Source organism: Heptranchias perlo, chromosome 2 (genome assembly GCF_035084215.1).
Source record: "Heptranchias perlo isolate sHepPer1 chromosome 2, sHepPer1.hap1, whole genome shotgun sequence".
Lineage (NCBI taxonomy): Eukaryota > Metazoa > Chordata > Chondrichthyes > Hexanchiformes > Hexanchidae > Heptranchias > Heptranchias perlo.
Window position 1 is genome coordinate 149,882,945 of NC_090326.1, and position 17,820 is coordinate 149,900,764.

The 17,820-nt window shown below is 40.2% G+C and overlaps 1 protein-coding gene across 2 annotated transcripts in view; it reads right to left on the reverse strand.

The window, feature by feature from the left end:
• Positions 1 to 17,820, reverse strand: part of rbm33a (RNA binding motif protein 33a) — a 167,729-nt gene that overhangs the window by 17,293 nt on the left and 132,616 nt on the right. For both annotated transcript variants that reach the window (XM_068008257.1, XM_068008249.1), the window contains exons 16-17: positions 16,744 to 16,950; positions 7,361 to 7,549 (exon numbers count right to left, since the gene is read on the reverse strand). In XM_068008257.1, the coding sequence (XP_067864358.1) occupies positions 7,361 to 7,549; positions 16,744 to 16,950 (396 nt within the window). The remainder of the gene's footprint in view (positions 1 to 7,360; positions 7,550 to 16,743; positions 16,951 to 17,820) is intronic.

Consider the following 17,820-nt stretch of genomic DNA (forward strand, 5'->3'; position numbering starts at 1 on the left):
GGTGGATGGGGTGCCAATCAAGTGGGCTGCTTTGTCCTGGATGGTGTCGGGCTTCTTGAATGTTGCTGGAGCTGCACTCATCCAGGCAAGTGGAGAGTATTCCATCACACTCCTGACTTGAGCCTTGTAGATGGTGGAAAGGCTTTCAGGAGTCAGGAGGTGAGTCACTCGCCGCAGAATACCCAGCCTCTGACCTGCTCTTGTAGCCACAATATTTACGTGGCTGGTTGAGTTAAGTTTCTGGTCAATGGTGACCCCCAGGATGTTGATGGTAGGGGATTCGGTGATGGTAATGCTGTTGAATCTCAAGGGGAGGTGGTTAGACTCTCTCTTGTTGGAGATGGTCATTGCCTGGCACTTGTCTGGCACGAATGTTAGTTAATCAGGTGTCAAGACCAAGGAGGATGCAGAAGAGATTCACTGATGATACCAAGAATGGGAGCCTTTACTTATGAGGAGAGACTAGAGAAACGGAGGCTTTTTTCATTGGCGCAAAGGCAGCTAAGAGGAGATCTGACAGAAGTGTTCAAAATTGAGGGGTTTTGATGAGGTAACCTGGGAGAAACTATTTCAACTGGTCAGTGAGTAGGTAATTAAAGAGCATAACTTTGTCTGAGAGAGGATGTAAAAGATCCCATGGCACTATTTGAACAGGAGCAAGAGCATTCCCTGATGTCCTGGCTAACATGTATCCCTCGACTAACAGTACCAGAACAGATTAACTGGTCATTTATCTCATCGCTGTTTCTGGGACATGGCTGTATGCAAAATGGCTGTTGTATTTGCCTACATAACAACAATGATTACTCATCAAAAGCATTGGCTATGAAACACTTTGAGATGTCTATATAAATGCAAGTTTATTAATTTTTGTTTCTTCATTAGCACTATTTTCATTGTAGCAGAGAATGCGAGGAGGAGATTTAATATAGGTTTTGAAAATTATGAAGGATTTTGATAGGATGAATAGAGGAAGAATTATTCTTCTAGTTGAGGGAATGAGTAACGAGATGTCAACAATTTTAAAAATAGTCATTAAGAGAATGAAGGGGTAAGAAAACATTCCCTTGTGGAAAAACTGGTTTGAGAATGAAATGCCTTCCCACTGGGAGTAGTCGAGGTATTGCACCTTTAAAGGGAAGAGTAGATAAACATTTGAAGATACTGGGCTATGGGGAGAGCGCAGGGCAGTGGTATCAGTTTTGGACTGCTCTAACCAAGAACCAACATAGACAGGATAGGCTGAATGGCCTCATTCTGTAAAAAGTTCTGAAAACAGTTAGTTCATTTTAAAAGGACCAGAACAATGAGAACATAGTGGGATATAGTTTCCTACATGGTCGCTGTAGCAAATCAATCATATTTATAAAGAATGGTGCACAATTTCACTATACCTAGTGCACACAGGCATATTTTAATCCAACCCATCAAGGCATGCCAAATAGAAACCTGTAACAATCCAAATGCAGCAGATGTCACACACACCAAACATGCAATAATTTTCATTTTGCAAGCAATTTTTGAATGTTAATATTCATCAGATGCCCCTTCCTGGAAAAAAATTACCAAGAATTACTCTCAATAATTGACATTTTGACTCTGGATAATTCAAATACTTCAATAAGTAGTTTAAATGCAAATGCTGAATTTATTTGTTAAACTGAATTTACTGTTTAATTCATGGGAAGATCAACCAACGGCCAACATTAATGAATGGATATGAGGGACTTATTTCACAATTAACAGATTAACTGGATGATGTAGTCTCTGCAACAAAGAAAGAGCTGCATAGTGCTACGCACAAAAAAAAGCAGGAATTAAAACAGATCCCTAATAAACATCAGGAGAAAATGTGTCCAGCAGAAATTACCATTGGCCTTCACAAGTTCAGAACTAATGCTGTACAAATATGCTCAGATTTCAGTTGTCTAAATTCCCTCAGTCCTGATCATATCAGCTCCCATTGTTACATGACATACAGAACAAAATTCCAACTTCTAAAGCTTTCTCCAAACATGTATCAAGTGCTTAAATTTGTGCTTTCTGAAATAACTAATGTCCATCGATCTGAAGAACACTGAAAAACAGACTGATCACATGTAACAAACCATCATCAAAAGACTTGAGGGCTGAGAACAAAAACATTCAAACCAGATTTAAAAAAGAAAAATGTACTTTTATTCATGCAACTCTGTCTAATGTTTTCACATAGTGGAGAATCCTACTTTATACAGGTGCCTCTTAACAACAAAGCATTTTTTTAAAAAAGGTTACTGCTTTGTATTTTTGAGCACTCTCAAAGTTGGTCATCTTTAGGTATAGTTGGAGTCATTGCTCAAATTAGTCATGGGTGGTGTAAGCCATGAAACTGATGTTTGTGTCTAACACAATTTTTTTTAAATCAATAATTGAATTTTTAAAAATAAATATTAAAATAACAGCTTAATCACCTAAATCTAATGGCAACTTGATTTTGCATGCAAGGCAAGCTGACAAGTTTTGCTGGAATAAATAGTGGCAAAATGAACTGATTGTTGTTTAAAAAGGGCTAATAAATAAATAGTAGAGTTTCCGCTTTGGGCGCAATCAGGAAATTGTGCTCAAAATTGCGCTGGTTGGGTTACAGTTCAATTTTCCAATAAAATCATTTGCATAATCACACACGTAAAATCTTCATGACCCAGTGCAATCGGACAACGTAACAGAACATAATCCATTTTTTCTCTTAAAAACTATTCATTGATGTATTTAAGAGTGGTAACCTGGAGTTTTATTAATACAGCTGAAAATGGGATTATCACCAAAAATAAGCATTTTAATAAGAGTCCCCCACCAGCGAGTAAACCGATTTAAAATCACTGTAAATGGCTAAAAAAAACTATACTGAACCATTTAATAGTTTCATTGGTGTTAGTTTCTTAGTAAATTAAATATTTTTTAATATGAAAAACTTTTAAAACATGCCCACTAGTGCCTGTGCGCCTAAGAAAATGAGCGCAATTTGAAGAGTCTTCCCTAACCAGCACAATCGGCAGAATCTCGCAATTGCGACCAGGGGGTGTGGCCGGTTTTGTGGGCAGGCCCTGATCCGGGCAAACTGAATCTTAAACCAGCGTAAAAGATTGCTGAAGACACGAACCTAAGTGGCTTTGGGCGTAACTCTCGTTTAAAATTTCCCGATCTTTTGTGCAGGTTCGTTTGATTTCGCCTGGATTGCACTGATATTACCAGCATAAACGAGTGGAAATTCTACCCCATATTGTTCGAAATGGATGTTCTTGACTGGGAGTGCGGATAGAGTGATTAAAAGGCAATGACAGTTTCATTTTTTTTCTAAGAAATATATATTCTCAATAAGTGCAGAAAATTTTTCCCATGTTCAGTTCTCTCCTCTTTCTCAATACCTCATCCAAGGGGGCCATTTCTCATGTATGAGTTCAGAAGTGAATGTAGGCGAACTATTTCATGTCTGAAGAGGAAATAATTAAGGATCAAGTTCCAGATAGGAAAAGATAATTTTAAAACATTACAAAATCTGGTCAGCAAGTAACTATGTGCGCAATTGAGTGGCTGCATGCATGGTGGCACAGCAGTGCGTGCATGGGCCACCATATGGACATCAATAATGTACAGTCTGCCTAATAATGTGCAGTTCATATATTACTTCACCTATACAACGATCAGTGATTACACTTCAAAAGTAAGTCATTAACTGTGAAGCACTTTGGGGAGTCCTGAAGTAGCGAATTTTGATCAGCAAGGGAGTCAAAGGATATGGGGAAAAGGCGGGAAAGTGGAGTTGAGGTAAAAATCAGATCAGCCATGATCTCATTAAATGGCAGAGCAGGCTCAAAGAGCCAAATGGCCTATCCCTGCTCCTATCTCATGGCGAAAAGTGCTATATAATTGCAAGTTTCTTTATGTAAAGTTTTTCAAAAAACTTCTTTGGGCCACTGTTAATAAAAATCTTTTAAATAACTTGGTTGGTTTAGCTACAAATACTCTATACCTTTTTAAGTACACTGTTTTGAGTTAATACAGTCCTCACCGCATATAGTGGGCACGTTCGTGCGAACATGATTTGCCCACTATACGCGGGGGCACGTAAATCTATTTGAATGAACCAAGACATTGTGGCAGAGGCTGACCTGATCTCACGTTGAACGTATCAGCTGATTGGAGACTTTGAGCAGCTTCACTTTCCGATTGCCTCTCGTAGTCGTTAGTGTGAACAGCTGATTGAAGCTGCCTGAAGCTATTTGCACTGTTAACTTAATAATTACAGGAGGCTGTGGAGACTTCAGACAGCTTCAATCAGCTGATACATTGAACGTGAGATCAGGTCAACCTCTGTTACATAGTCTTAGTTCTACTTATGTCTCTGTGGTTCGAACATCTGCAAAGTGAGATGTTGATTGGATGCGGCCGTAAAAAAAAAAAAATCGGCTTTGAAAAAGTCGGTAAATAACTGAACAAAATAGCTGACACGCTCAATAAGTTTTAAGTGCCGCCTTTATAATTGACATCTATGGTGATGACAAATGGTTCACGCCATTTTCCCGATTTAAGCGGCAGTCAGTGATAAGCGAGGTCAGTACAAGTGGTGGGGACTGTACTAAGATTTGCTTTCCACTTGAAATGAAATCTTTACAAAAACACAGGCAGCTCAGGAAATGTTCAAAGATGCCAATGCAGTCACCAATCAGGAAATCACAGAGAGGCTTGTTCCTTTGAAGTTGGATTGTGTGTGAACTGGGCTCTGGAAAAGGACATTTAAACTATGCAGAGAAAGTAATGATGCAATGCAAAAGGAACTCTTAGAAAAACTCAGATGGCCTTTTGGCCCTTGTGAAATTTGTCTTCGGGAGTATATCCAAGTATCCTTTATGACTTACTGGTCCTGTTTATGTTGAGAAATTCTTCAACTTTGTTCCCAGATAACTAACATCACTGATGAATCCAAAATTATGGTCCAGCTGTCAGAAGAGAAGCTCTAAACCAAGCATGCCTGTCAGACAGCATCGCCTAATGACAATTGCTCATGGATATTATCGGAAGATTATAGCTGGAACAGTAGCAGAAACGATCCTAATGAATAAGACAGACCTCCATGTTTAAGCCGGGAACAGAGAGCTGCTGCAGCTGCACACCAATATTCTGTATTGATCTCAAAAGTCCAGAGAGAATTCCTGCATAAAAACAAACACTGCTTCTTCTGCCTGTAGAACTCTCTCCCAATTAAGTTTGTTGCAATCCTTTTGCATTGCATCATTACTGTCCCTCGTACACAGAATTTTAAACACAATTAACCACTGCTACTAAATCAGGATTGCTGAAGCATGCATTACCCAGAGGACAACAGTTTCCCATTGGTACCCAGATACATTTTCTCCAAGCCTTTGTGCTCCCATCCAACCATCAGGACCAATTGCACAAGGCACCTGTTTTTTGTTAGTTATCTCTGTCAATGTTTTATTATGCCACTTAAAACGGAAGAAAAAAAGTCTGCCCATCTATCCAGCGTTCTCAATCTGTAACACACGATTCCTCAATATTTTTACAGTTCATCTAACTATGTCTAAAATTTTCACAGTATAAGCCTGTAAAATATTTTCATGGTACTATTTGTATCCAAGTGCATCCAGGTTTTTAAGATTCATCGGGGGAAACTGGGTTCAAAAGGTCCTTGTGGAAAGATTTTACTAACTGAAACTTGGACCTATTAGGATATTATGGACTTAGCTGAAGGCTTGGTAGAAAGGGATTAAAATTGATCTCGTAAGAATCCATGTAATTTGTTCATCCTAGTTTCACTTAGAGGACTTGACCCAGAGTGATGGAGGTAATGGGAGTTATTCAAACCCCTGAATAGTATCAATGCATCAGGCCAGTCATGACATTCCTTTTCTCGGAGGTAATTGCCAACTGGTTTAAAATGAATCCTTCAGTCTCTTAATTTAATTAATTTATTCTGAATATGTAATGATACTAGAATTTTTTTCCCAAGCATTCACTAAACAACTGGAATTTATATAGTGTTCGCTAAAACTCACTTTCACAGCCACATCCCTTTTCTCAGCAACTGTCTCTGTCTCCGACTTATTACACATGGAGCTCTGACGAAGGGTCATAAGACCTGAAACGTTAACGCTACTTTGCTCTCTCCACAGATGCTGTTTGACCTGCTGAATGTTTCCAGCACCGGAAACATTTAGTTTTTACTTCAGATTTCCAGCATCGGCAGTAATTTGCTTTTTGGACTTATACAGCACTTATGTAATGATACTGGAATGTTCTTAAAATATTCACTTAACAGAGGCACAGCAACTTGCATTTATAAAACACCTTTAAAGTAGAAAATGTCCCAAGGCACAGCACCGGGGAAGGGGGAAAAATGAACATGAAAAAAATAAAATGAAGTAACAAGTACCAAAGCCTTAATGGGAGAGTTAGGAGAAGTGGCTGATAGCTTGATTGAAAAGATAAGTTGTAGTCTAGAGTCCCGCAAAATTCTGGAGTGAAGCAGAATGAGACTCCACTGTAGGAGTGAGGGTGGGGAAAGAGAGTCTCATTCTGCTTCACTTCAGAGTGAGATCAGGCCATTATTTCGGATTTACACTACAAGCTGTTAACATTAATGCAAAGTTATGCTGCTTCACGATGACATTATACTTAGTGTAAATGCACCTTAAGTGGTGTGTTACTCCGTGGTATATTGTAGAGGACAAAAGAAACATTTTATTTTGTTAATACATTACAAAATTTGCTAAATGTTTTGCAACAATTTGTTCCATTTACTTTTTAATGCACTTTTCAATATGAAAGCTTTACTGGTTATAGCAGGAACTATATATATTTGTTCTAAACACGACATTAGGGAACTACCCGAGAAGCCTGTTGAGCTGAACAGGTAGCCAAGGGCAAAGACTGCAAGACAAAGGAGACAGGAAAGTGTGAAGAATGAAGGGAAATGATTGAGGGGAATTTGGGTGATGCATAGCAATCCACATCCAAATCACAGACACCTCTGTCAATGAGGGTGACAAGCTAGGACAAGCCACTGCCATCTGTGCATTAGAGAAAACTGCAATCAATGTAAAAAGCTGTATGCTAATGCAAATCTTGCATATCATGAAATATACTAGAAGATGCTACAATTTCAAATGATAGTGATCGCTCATTACCATGTTCCCTATTATCATTTAATCCAACAAGGTAATATTTACCAATTATAAAAAGAGTACACTTCAATAGAACTTTAGGTTCATAGATTAAACTGAACAGCTTAGATCAAAAATGATTTAAAAATAAGCCTTACAATAATTTGTGTGCTAAAAAATGCACGTAAGGGGTCACCTACCTGAATAGGTCCAACTGACATCAGCAGGTTTTTCAACTGGAAATCAGTGGTTGAAGAAGAAAGCCCTTCAATTGACACCACACATGGTTGAGGTCTGCATTCCACCACTCGCAGATTCTGTTTATGTTGCATCATGCGCCCTCGGCCCATCTGGCCTGGTAATGCTATGCCGCGCCCCTGCATAATGACCTGTAGAGAACACAACACTCAGCCAATTTATTTTGTCCTTGGGGTGTCAGCTTGTGGCTCAAAACTTTCTGTGGGTTAAATAATGGTTTCACAGCAACATTTACTGTGTGAAACTACAGTTTAAGATAAGGGTATATTTTTAAAGCTGATACGCCCCATATTTAACTAATAACGATGAGCCCTAAAATCATGAATCAGCTTCAGTACTTTCAACTGGAGGCAATATTTTAACAGCAAAGCTCTTATCTATATGCATGAGAAAGAATTTGTCGCCTCTGCCAAAGAAATGACAACAAGGCTATTGATACACTAATTTGCTTAAATACCGGTTTTCTATTGAAATTATACGAACAAAGAAAAAAAACCCCACAAAACAAAAAGGAGTATTGCTATATAAAAATTTGGGAAGGTTTAAAATATTTGAAGACATAAGGCTGAAACAGGCATCATCTCCTAAAACAGTTGGGTATACAGACACTACTGAAAAACTAAATGATGTGGAGATGCCGGTGATGGACTGGGGTTAACAATTGTAAACAATTTTACAACACCAAGTTATAGCCTCAACCGGGATCTTGGGTTCATGTCACACTACACGTAACCCCACCAGCGAACAAATGTTATCTGTTTTTAATATAACGGGTCATTGACTGTCTTCGTTCTGTCTCTCTCTCTCTTTTTTCTTTTTTTTTTCTTTTTTTTCCTTTTTTTTTGGGGGGTTGTATATTCAGTGGCCTTTTAGATGACACCTTTCTGTCTGCTCACTGTGATTGCCTTGGCAACGGGCAGTAATCACCAGGCTTTGTTATGTGATCTTAAAATGCGAAGGATTCGAAATTGTCACTTCCACACCGCCTGAGGAAGGGGAAAGCCCCCGAAAGCTTGTGGGATTAAAAATAAAATCGTTGGACTATAACTTGGTGTTGTAAAATTGTTTACAATTGAAAAACTAAATGTAATAGACCCAGTCAAGATTCCCCCCATAATTGGATAGGGCAGTGGGAATACTAGATTGTAAACAATTTTACAACACCAAGTTATAGTCCAACGATTTTTATTTGAAATCTACAAGATTTCAAATAAAAATCGTTGGACTATAACTTGGTGTTGTAAAATTGTTTACAATTGTCAACCCCAGTCCATCACCGGCATCTCCACATCAGGAATACTAGATTATCTGAGACGAGATTGCATGTATGATCTTGCATCTCACTTTATTCAACAAAGGTAGGAGGCTGATAGAAAGTAAATGCACAAATTGAAAAGCTGCATCTTTGAGAGAAAATGGAATGGTACAAGGGGGAAAAAAAACTTTTTAAGCAGAGGTTGCACAACAAAGAGTTAGTAAGACCATATTGAAAGTTGCTCATCCAAGTCAATTAGTACAACAATGTAGGAGATAAACTCAAACTAAATCTAAGGTCAGCCTGGAGCTGAACATAGGAACAGGAGTAGGCCATTCAGCCCCTCGTGCCTGCTCCGCCATTTGATAAGATCATGGCTGATCTGTGATCTAACTCCATATACCTGCCTTTGGCCTATATCCCTTAATACCTTTGGTTGCCAAAAAGCTATCTATCTCACATTTAAATTTAGCAATTGAGCTAGCAGCAATGGCCGTTTGCGGAAGAGAGTTCCAAACTTCTACCACCCTTTGTGTGTAGAAATGTTTTCTAATCTCACTCCTGAAAGGTCTGGCTCTAATATTTAGACTGTGCCCCCTACTCCTAAAATCCCCAACAAGCGGAAATAGTTTCTCTCTATCCACCCCTTCTGTTCCCCTTAATATCTTATAAACTTCGATCAGATCACCTCTTAACCTTCGAAATTCCAGAGAATACAACCCAAATTTGTGTAATTTCTCCTCGTAACTTAACCCTTGAAGTCTGGGTATCGTTCTAGTAAACCTACGCTGTACTCCCTCCAAGGCCAACATGTCCTTCCGAAGGTGCGGTGCCCAGAACTGCTCACAGTACTCCAGGTGCGGTCTAACCAGGGTTTTGTATAGCTGCAGCATAACTTCTACCCCCTTGCACTCCAGTCCTCTAGATATAAAGGCCAGCATTCCATTAGCCTTATTGATTATTTTCTGCACCTGTTCATGACACTTCAATGATCTATATACCTGAACCCCGAAGTCCCTTTGGACATCCACTGTTTTTAACTTTTTACCATTTAGAAAGTACCCTGTTCTATCCTTTTTTGATCCAAAGTGGATGACCTCACATTTGCCTACAATGAATTCCATTTGCCACAGTTTTGCCCATTCACCTAATCAATCAATATCCCTTTGTAATTTTATGTTTTCATCTACACTGCTTACAATGCCACCAATCTTTGTGTCATTGACAAACTTAGATATGAGACTTTCCATGCCTTCATCTAAGTTGTTCATAAATATTGTGAATAATTGAGGCCCCAAGACAGATCCCTGCAGGATTCCACTAGTCACATCCTGCCAATGTGAGTACCTACCCATTATCCCTACTCTCTGTCGCCTTTCGCTCAGCCAACTTCCTAATCAAGTCCGTACTTTTCCCTCGATTCCATGGGCTTCTATCTTAGCTAACAGTCTCTTATGTGGGACTTTATCAAATGCCTTCTGGAAGTCCATATAAATAACATCTATTGACATTCCCCTGTCCACTACTTTAGTCACCTCTTCAAAAAATTTGAAGAGCATCAAATTGTTAATTATCTTGAGCAATCTGGTCAAGAATATTATGCAGGGGCACAAATTACTGCCCTGCAAAGGAAATCAAGAGAAATTTTTGCATAACAATCCAAGAGGCAATAATGAATATAATGAGCTTTTACCTTTCCTGGCGGCTCTTAACCAACTTAGCTTAGCTAACCAAACTTCCTAGTCTAACAAACAACTTAATTTTGTTACACTTGTCAAACTAAGTCTGAATGTTATCCAGGACCTGTGCAGTAGTTTCACTAATTTTGTACCTCATTGTAAGGTATGCCTGGCACTGCTCCTACCACACAATGAACCACGATTGGTCTCTTGGCTTGATGGCAATCAAGAAATGAGGGATATGCCAGACGATTAAGGTGCAGATTATGATGGTATACAATTCTGCTATTTCTGATGGCCCACAGCACCTCATAGATGCCAAGTTTTGGGCTGCTAGATCGGTCCTTAGTCTATGCCATATAGCATAGTGATCGTACCACTACATGACAGAAGATATCCTCACAGTGGAAACAAAACTTAAGTCTTCACAAGGGTCGATGAGGGCAGTATGGTTGATGTGCATATGGACTTTCAAAAGGCATTTGATAAAGTACTACATAATAGACTTGTAAGCAAAATTAAAGAGACAGTGGAAGCGTGGATACAAAATTGGCTAAGGGAGAAAGCAGAGAGTAGTGGTGAACGGTTGTTTTTCAGACTGGAGGGAAGTACAGTGGTGTTTCCCAGGGGTCAATATTTGGACCACTGCTCTTTTTGATATACATTAATGACCTGGACTTGGGTATAGAGAGTATAATTTCAAAGTTTTGCAGATGACACGAAATGCGGAAATGTAAACAATGTGGAGGATAGTAAAAGACTTCAGGAGGACATAATCAGACTGGTGAAATGGGCAGACTCATGGCAGATGAAATTTGATGCAGAGAAGTGTGAAGTGATGCCTTTTGGTAGGAAGAATGAGGAGAAGCAAGATAAACTAAATGGTACAATTTTAAAGGGGGTACAGGACAAGTTGTGAAGGCTGTTAAAAAAGCAGATGGGCTTTATTAATAGAGGCATAGAGTACAAAAGCAAGGAAGTTATGCTAAACCTTTATAAAACACTGGTTAGGTCTCAGCTGGAGTAGTGCGTTCAACTCTGGGCACCACACTTTAGGAAGGATGTGAAGGCCTTAGAGGGTGCAGAAAAGATTTACTAGAATGGTACCAGGAATGAGGGACTTCAGTTATATGGAGAGGCTGGAGTTGTTCTTAGAGCAGAGAAGGTTAAGAGGGGATTTGATAGGGGTGTTCAAAATCACGAACAGTTTTGATAGAGTAAATAAGGAGACACTGTTTCCAGTGGCAGAAAGGTCGGTAACCAGAGGACACAGATTTAAGGTGATTGGCAAAAGAACCAGAGCTGACGTGAGGAAACATTTTTTTTTAAAGCAGTTGTTATGATCTGGATTGTTCTGCCTGAAAGGGTGGTGGAAGCAGATTCAACAATAACTTTCAAAAGGGAATTGGACAAATACTTGAAATGAAAACATTTACACGGCTATGGGGAAAGAGCAGGTAAATGGGACTAATTTGACAGCTATTTCAAATTAGAGTTCAGGCACAGGCACGATGGGCCGAATGGCCACCTTCTGCACTGTAACATACTGTGAATGTCATTTGATCACTTATATCAATGCTAACATGGACAGACGTGTCAGTGAGCATGAGATCCCCGTGTTGGTGCCCTTATCACCTGACGTGGGCACAGGCCGGCAGATACACCCTACAGGAGTCAGTCAGCTCAATCAGTGACTGTAATATTTTGCCACTCTTGGTGGTGGACACTGAAGTTCCCTACCTAGAGCTTTCTCCAAGTGATGTTCAATACGGATGAGTGTTGAATGAACAGTTGAGGGGGGTGTAGGATATGATCAGCAGGTGGTTTATTTGACTATGTTTGACCTGAAGCCACGAGACTTCATGAGGTCCATAGACAATGTTGAGGACACCCAAGGCCATTCCCACCTGACTGTATGCCACTGTGCCCTCACCTCTGGTGGCTCTCTCCCTTCAGTGGCATACCTAGGGATGGTGATGGAGAAATCTCGAATTCTGGCTGATGTATTCTGTTAAGTACAAATCTGTCAATCAGGTGGTTGCTTGACTAGTTTGTGGGACAGCTCTCCCAACTTGGGCACCACCCCTTGGATGTTAATGAGGAGTATTCTGCAGGGTTGACTGAGCTTAGATAGCCGTAGTCTTATCCTAATATGATACTTGGGTCGTCGCCAAAACATCTTATTAATGAACTTTGTAGCGGCTATTTACAACTGGATGGCTTGCTTGGCTGCTTCAGATGGAATTGACTCCACATGTTTGGATTTGGTTCCAAGACAACGGGGATTTCTCCGTTTAAAAGTTTGTGAAAATCATCCTTATGAGGATCATTACATGACCGAGAACAAGAGTAGCAAGACCATGGACACCATCACCTCGAAGTTCCCTGCCAAGTTACATACCATCCCAACTTGGACATAAAGCCACGTTCCTTCATAGTCACGATCAAAATCTTGGAATTGCCTCCCGAAAACTACTGTGGGAGAATCGTCATTTCAAAGTCTGCAGTAGTTCAAGGAGAAAGCCCACCAGCACCTTCTCAGGGCAACTGGAGATGGAAAGTAACTGCAGCTTTGTCAGCGCTGCCCACATCCAGAGAACAAAAAAAAATTACAAAGCAATCGGCGACATGTTGAGTCTGTTCAGTAACCAAAGGAGTCTCTATCCACGAGAACCAGGTCTGATGAGAACAGATCATGGCCTCCCCAAACCAAATTTGTGACAGAACACAAGGAGCTTGGGAAAGAAAATCCTGGAACGTCAGGATATGATGATCATTCAGGCCATGGCCTCACAACAGGGCTTCTTGGAGACAAAGACATTTAAATTGACAGGTTTAATTCTCAAATAAAATCTAAGCAACGAACTCGTCAAGAGAGAATGCACATGCGCTCTGCACTAGATTCAGAAAAATGATCTATGTTGAAGGTTATCTAGATGTGGTAATTGATGACTGAAGAAAAGGCTGCACAAGTGTTGAGAAATACATCACTAACTCCAGTGGCCAAGGCAAGACAGAGATTTGGATCCTTTAACAATGCTTAAGAGCCACAATGTCATTTGGAATAAACGTAACTGAAGACTGGAGTTCAATTTTGGTTAGTAAGTTTCTGCAAAAGTAGCTTAACTAGCCAGAAATTTCAGTTAAAATCTCTTTATGCAGAATCAGCCTTGGTTTCTGACAATTATCAGAATGTTTTCTAGATTTTCCTTAATTCCTTCCATGGACTCAAAGTGCCTGTGCTGCTGTTTGATTTGCACCAAGACTATGACTCCTGGTACATATCCAGCTAAGTTAGCGGGTACAGTCGTATAGTGGTTACAGTACTAGACAAGCAACCCAATAGCCACAAGCTAAATTTTCACAAGAAGCTTTGAAATTGAATTCAATAAATCTAATAATTTGCAAGTTAGCACCAGATAAAATAACCATGGAAGCTGCTGGAATGTTGTTAAAAATCCAACTGGTTCACTAATATCCTTTAACCCTGCTTTATCTGACTTGCTTGTAACTAGCCCACACCAAAGGAAAAAAGAACTTGTATTTCTAAGAGAACCTTTCACAACTTCAGTACCACCCAATCCACTTTGCAGGCAATGAAATATGTTTTTTTTAAAGTTTGGTCACTGTTGTAATGAACATAAACGATCCCATGGCATTATTGGAAGAACAGGGGAGCTCTCCCAGTGCCCTTGCCAACATTCATCCCTCAACCAACATCACGAACAGATGACCTGGTCATTTATTTCATTGCTGTTTGTGGGACCTTGCTGTGCACAAATTGGCTGGTGTGTGTTCCTACATTATAACAGTGACCGCACCCGTTGACGCATTTCTCGCATTACAATGGGGGTCATTTTAAACTCCGTCATCTGGCTAGCATATTAGTGGAATGGGTCATTCACCCGTTGTAGAACCTGATTTCAGTGGAACGAAAATTGGGCAGGCAATTCGCTCTGCCAGATTACTGCCCAGAGAGCAAAGATGAAAATTACCCCCATGTTTTTAGGTCTTCCTTCCCACTCAACCTGCAAATTGCCTCCAGTGGGAAAGGGAGGAGAAGGGGGAATACTTTTTGTTCAACCACTGAACAGCTCTTGGCATGAAGTTGGGGCCTCCATTCTTTCTTGTATGAGAGCACGAAAAGAAACTTGCAAGGGATATCAAAACCAATATGAAGAACTTTTATAGTTACATTAGGAAAAAGAGGGTGGTCAGGAGCAGTGTTGGCCCCTTAAAAACTGAAAGTGGGGATATTGTCATTGACAATGGGGAAATGGCGGACATGTTGAATGATTACTTTGCGTCAGTATTTACAGTAGAAAAAGAGGATAGCATGCCGGAAATCCCACGAAAACTAATATTGAATCGGGACTCGATAAAATTATTATAAGTAAAGCAAAAGTAATGAAGAAAATAATAGCACTAAAGCACATTGTAGATGCCCAAACTATAATCTTTCAAAGTTCTCTAGATTCAGGAACTGTCTCTCTGGATTGGAAAATTGCACGTCACTCTGCTTTTTAAGAAAGGAGAGAGAGGGAAACCAAGGAATTATAGACCAGTTAGCCTAACATCTGTTGTGGGGAAAATGCTGGAGTCTATAATTAAGGATAGGGTGACTGAACACCGAGAACTTTCAGTTAATCAAAGAGAGCCAGCATGGATTTGTGAAAGGTAGGTCGTGCCTGGCAAACCTGATTGAATTTTTTGAAGAGGTGACTTAAGTAGTGGACAGGGGAATGTCAATGGATGTTATTTATATGGACTTCCAGAAGGCATTTGATAAGGTCTCACATAAGAGACTGTTAGCTAAGATAGAAGACCATGGAATCGAGGGAAAAGTACGGACTTGGTTAGGGAGTTGGCTGAGCGAAAGGCGACAGAGAGTAGGGATAATGGGTAGGTACTCACATTGGCAGGATGTGACTAGTGGAGTCCCGCAGGGATCTGTCTTGGGGCCTCAATTATTCACAATATTTATTAACGACTTAGATGAAGGCATAGAAAGTCTCATATCTAAGTTTGCCAATGACACAAAGATTGGTGGCATTGTAAGCAGTGTAGATGAAAACATAAAATTACAAAGCGATATTGATAGATTAGGTGAATGGGCAAAACTGTGGCAGATGGAATTCAATGTAGACAAATGTGAGGTCATCCACTTTGGATCAAGAAAGGATAGAACAGGGTACTTTCTAAATGGTAAAAAGTTAATAACAGTGGATGTCCAAAGGGACTTAGGGGTTCAGGTACATAGATCATTGAAGTGTCATGAACAGGTGCAGAAAATAATCAAGGCTAATGGAATGCTGGCCTTCATATCTAGAGGACTGGAGTACAAGGGGGCAGAAGTTATGCTGCAGCTACACAAAACCCTGGTTAGACCGCACCTGGAATACTGAGAGCAGTTCTGGGCACTGCACCTTCGGAAGGGCATACTGGCCTTGGAGGGAGTGCAGCGTAGGTTTACTAGAATGATACCTGGACTTCAAGGGTTAAGTTACAAGGAGAGATTACACAAATTTGGGTTGTATTCTCTGGAGTTTCGAAGGTTAAGGGGTGATCTGATCGAAGTTTATAAGATATTAAGGGGAACGGATAGGGTGGATAGAGAGAAACTATTTCCGCTGGTTGGGGATTCTAGGAGTAGGGGGCACAGTCTAAAAATTAGAGCTAGACCTTTCAGGAGCGAGATTAGAAAACATTTCTACACACAAAGGTTGGTAGAAGTTTGGAACTCTCTTCCGCAAATGGCAATTGATACTAGCTCAATTGCTAAATTTAAATCTGAGATAGATAGCTTTTTGGCAATCAAAGGTATTAAGGGATATGGGCCAAAGGCGGGTATATGGAGCTAGATCACAGATCAGCCATGATCTTATCAAATGGCGGAGCAGGCACGAGGGGCTGAATGGCCTACTCCTGTTCCTATGTTTCCTGAGGAGCAAATCCAGGATACATGGAGACCCATTGTTTCTTATGGAGGAAATCCAGGATACATGGAGACATCACTCGAGTAGGTAGAGACAGCTGGGCATCTCCATGCAGGTAAGAAATTGGATATTTTTCACTATAACATCAAAAAATCTGCTTAGATTATTTCTTTCTATATTAAAAAAAAAGTACCTGGGGGGGGGTTCCAGCCCCAGACTTTTCTTTCCCTTTAAAGGGGAAATGGTTGAAGAGTACCAAAACTGAGCAGCTACCAAAATTTATACATCTCTTATAGAGAGAACAATGCTATGATGGGTTAAAGGATTTAGAAGAATTAGACCATTCTGCCTAGTGGCTGAGAGCATCCAAAGACAACCTAATACTTTGAACCTATTTCTACTATCACTGCATAAGGCAACTGTATTTACAATATTTGGAAAATACATGTGCTTACCCTGTTCTGTTGATTGGCTGAATTCTTTGTCATTCCTAGCATTTGTGGTACAGATTGCTGCCGCTGTTGCTGTGGTCGTTGCTGTTGCTGTTGGGCTCCTTTTGTCAATGTGACCTTCCGAACAGGCTGCTGTTTCTGAAGTTGCTGCTGGTGCTGCCGCTGAGGTTGGACCTCAGGATGAGAGAAGCCAGTGTTCTCACTCCCCTGCTGTAAGAACACAGCATCATGCTGCTCAGTGTCTTCATTCAACAAAAAACCTTTTACCACTCACCATGTGCTAAATGCAGTATGACCTTGCAGAGACAGGAAAAATAAACTACACAATACACTGTGAGGAGAGGAATTCACCTTACTCACACAAAGACTGCTATTTTAAATGCACTTGCAGGACTGAAGCAGAAGATTTCATAGAAACTATTCCATTGCCTTGTAACAAGAAGGAAACAATCTCCCATTCATTAGACAAATATACTTTAATCCCCTCACCAGTCATATGTTGAACAGCCATAGTAATAGCTCTGAAGCATGAAAATGTACCACTTTGCAATTTTTTTTACATACTGTCACTGTTGAATCATCACCTAGAACCAAAAAGAGTACCTAATGTTAATTGTATCATGTGATTTATAGCAATTAGTGTTAATTGTATTCAGGTGGTGTCAATTGGGGACTCTCATATCCTTTTGAAACAAGAGCTTATTTAGGGTGTGGTGTGTGTAATGTGGATCTCTGTTTGGAAGGTTTGGAAGCAACTGAAGACCAGGCTCTAGTATTCTATCCTCCTTCACTTGGCTATCAAATTTGTAACACCTAAATCAGTGCTACCTCTCTGAAAACCACTGCTGACAGATCAGCTCAGTGCCTGTTTTCTGGTGTACAGCCGACAATGACTGAACTATATCACGATGCCAGTTGTGGGATAAAAGGTCAGCTCTCCGATGGCCTGGTGGGTAAAAGGTATTGTCTGGTACAGCATCAAGACAGAGCAGAAGGTCCCAAGTTTCCATTCCCTGTCTGTGCTGATCTGAGTCAGGGCAGCAGTTAAAGTGCTATTTCAATTGCCTTGAATGCCCCTGA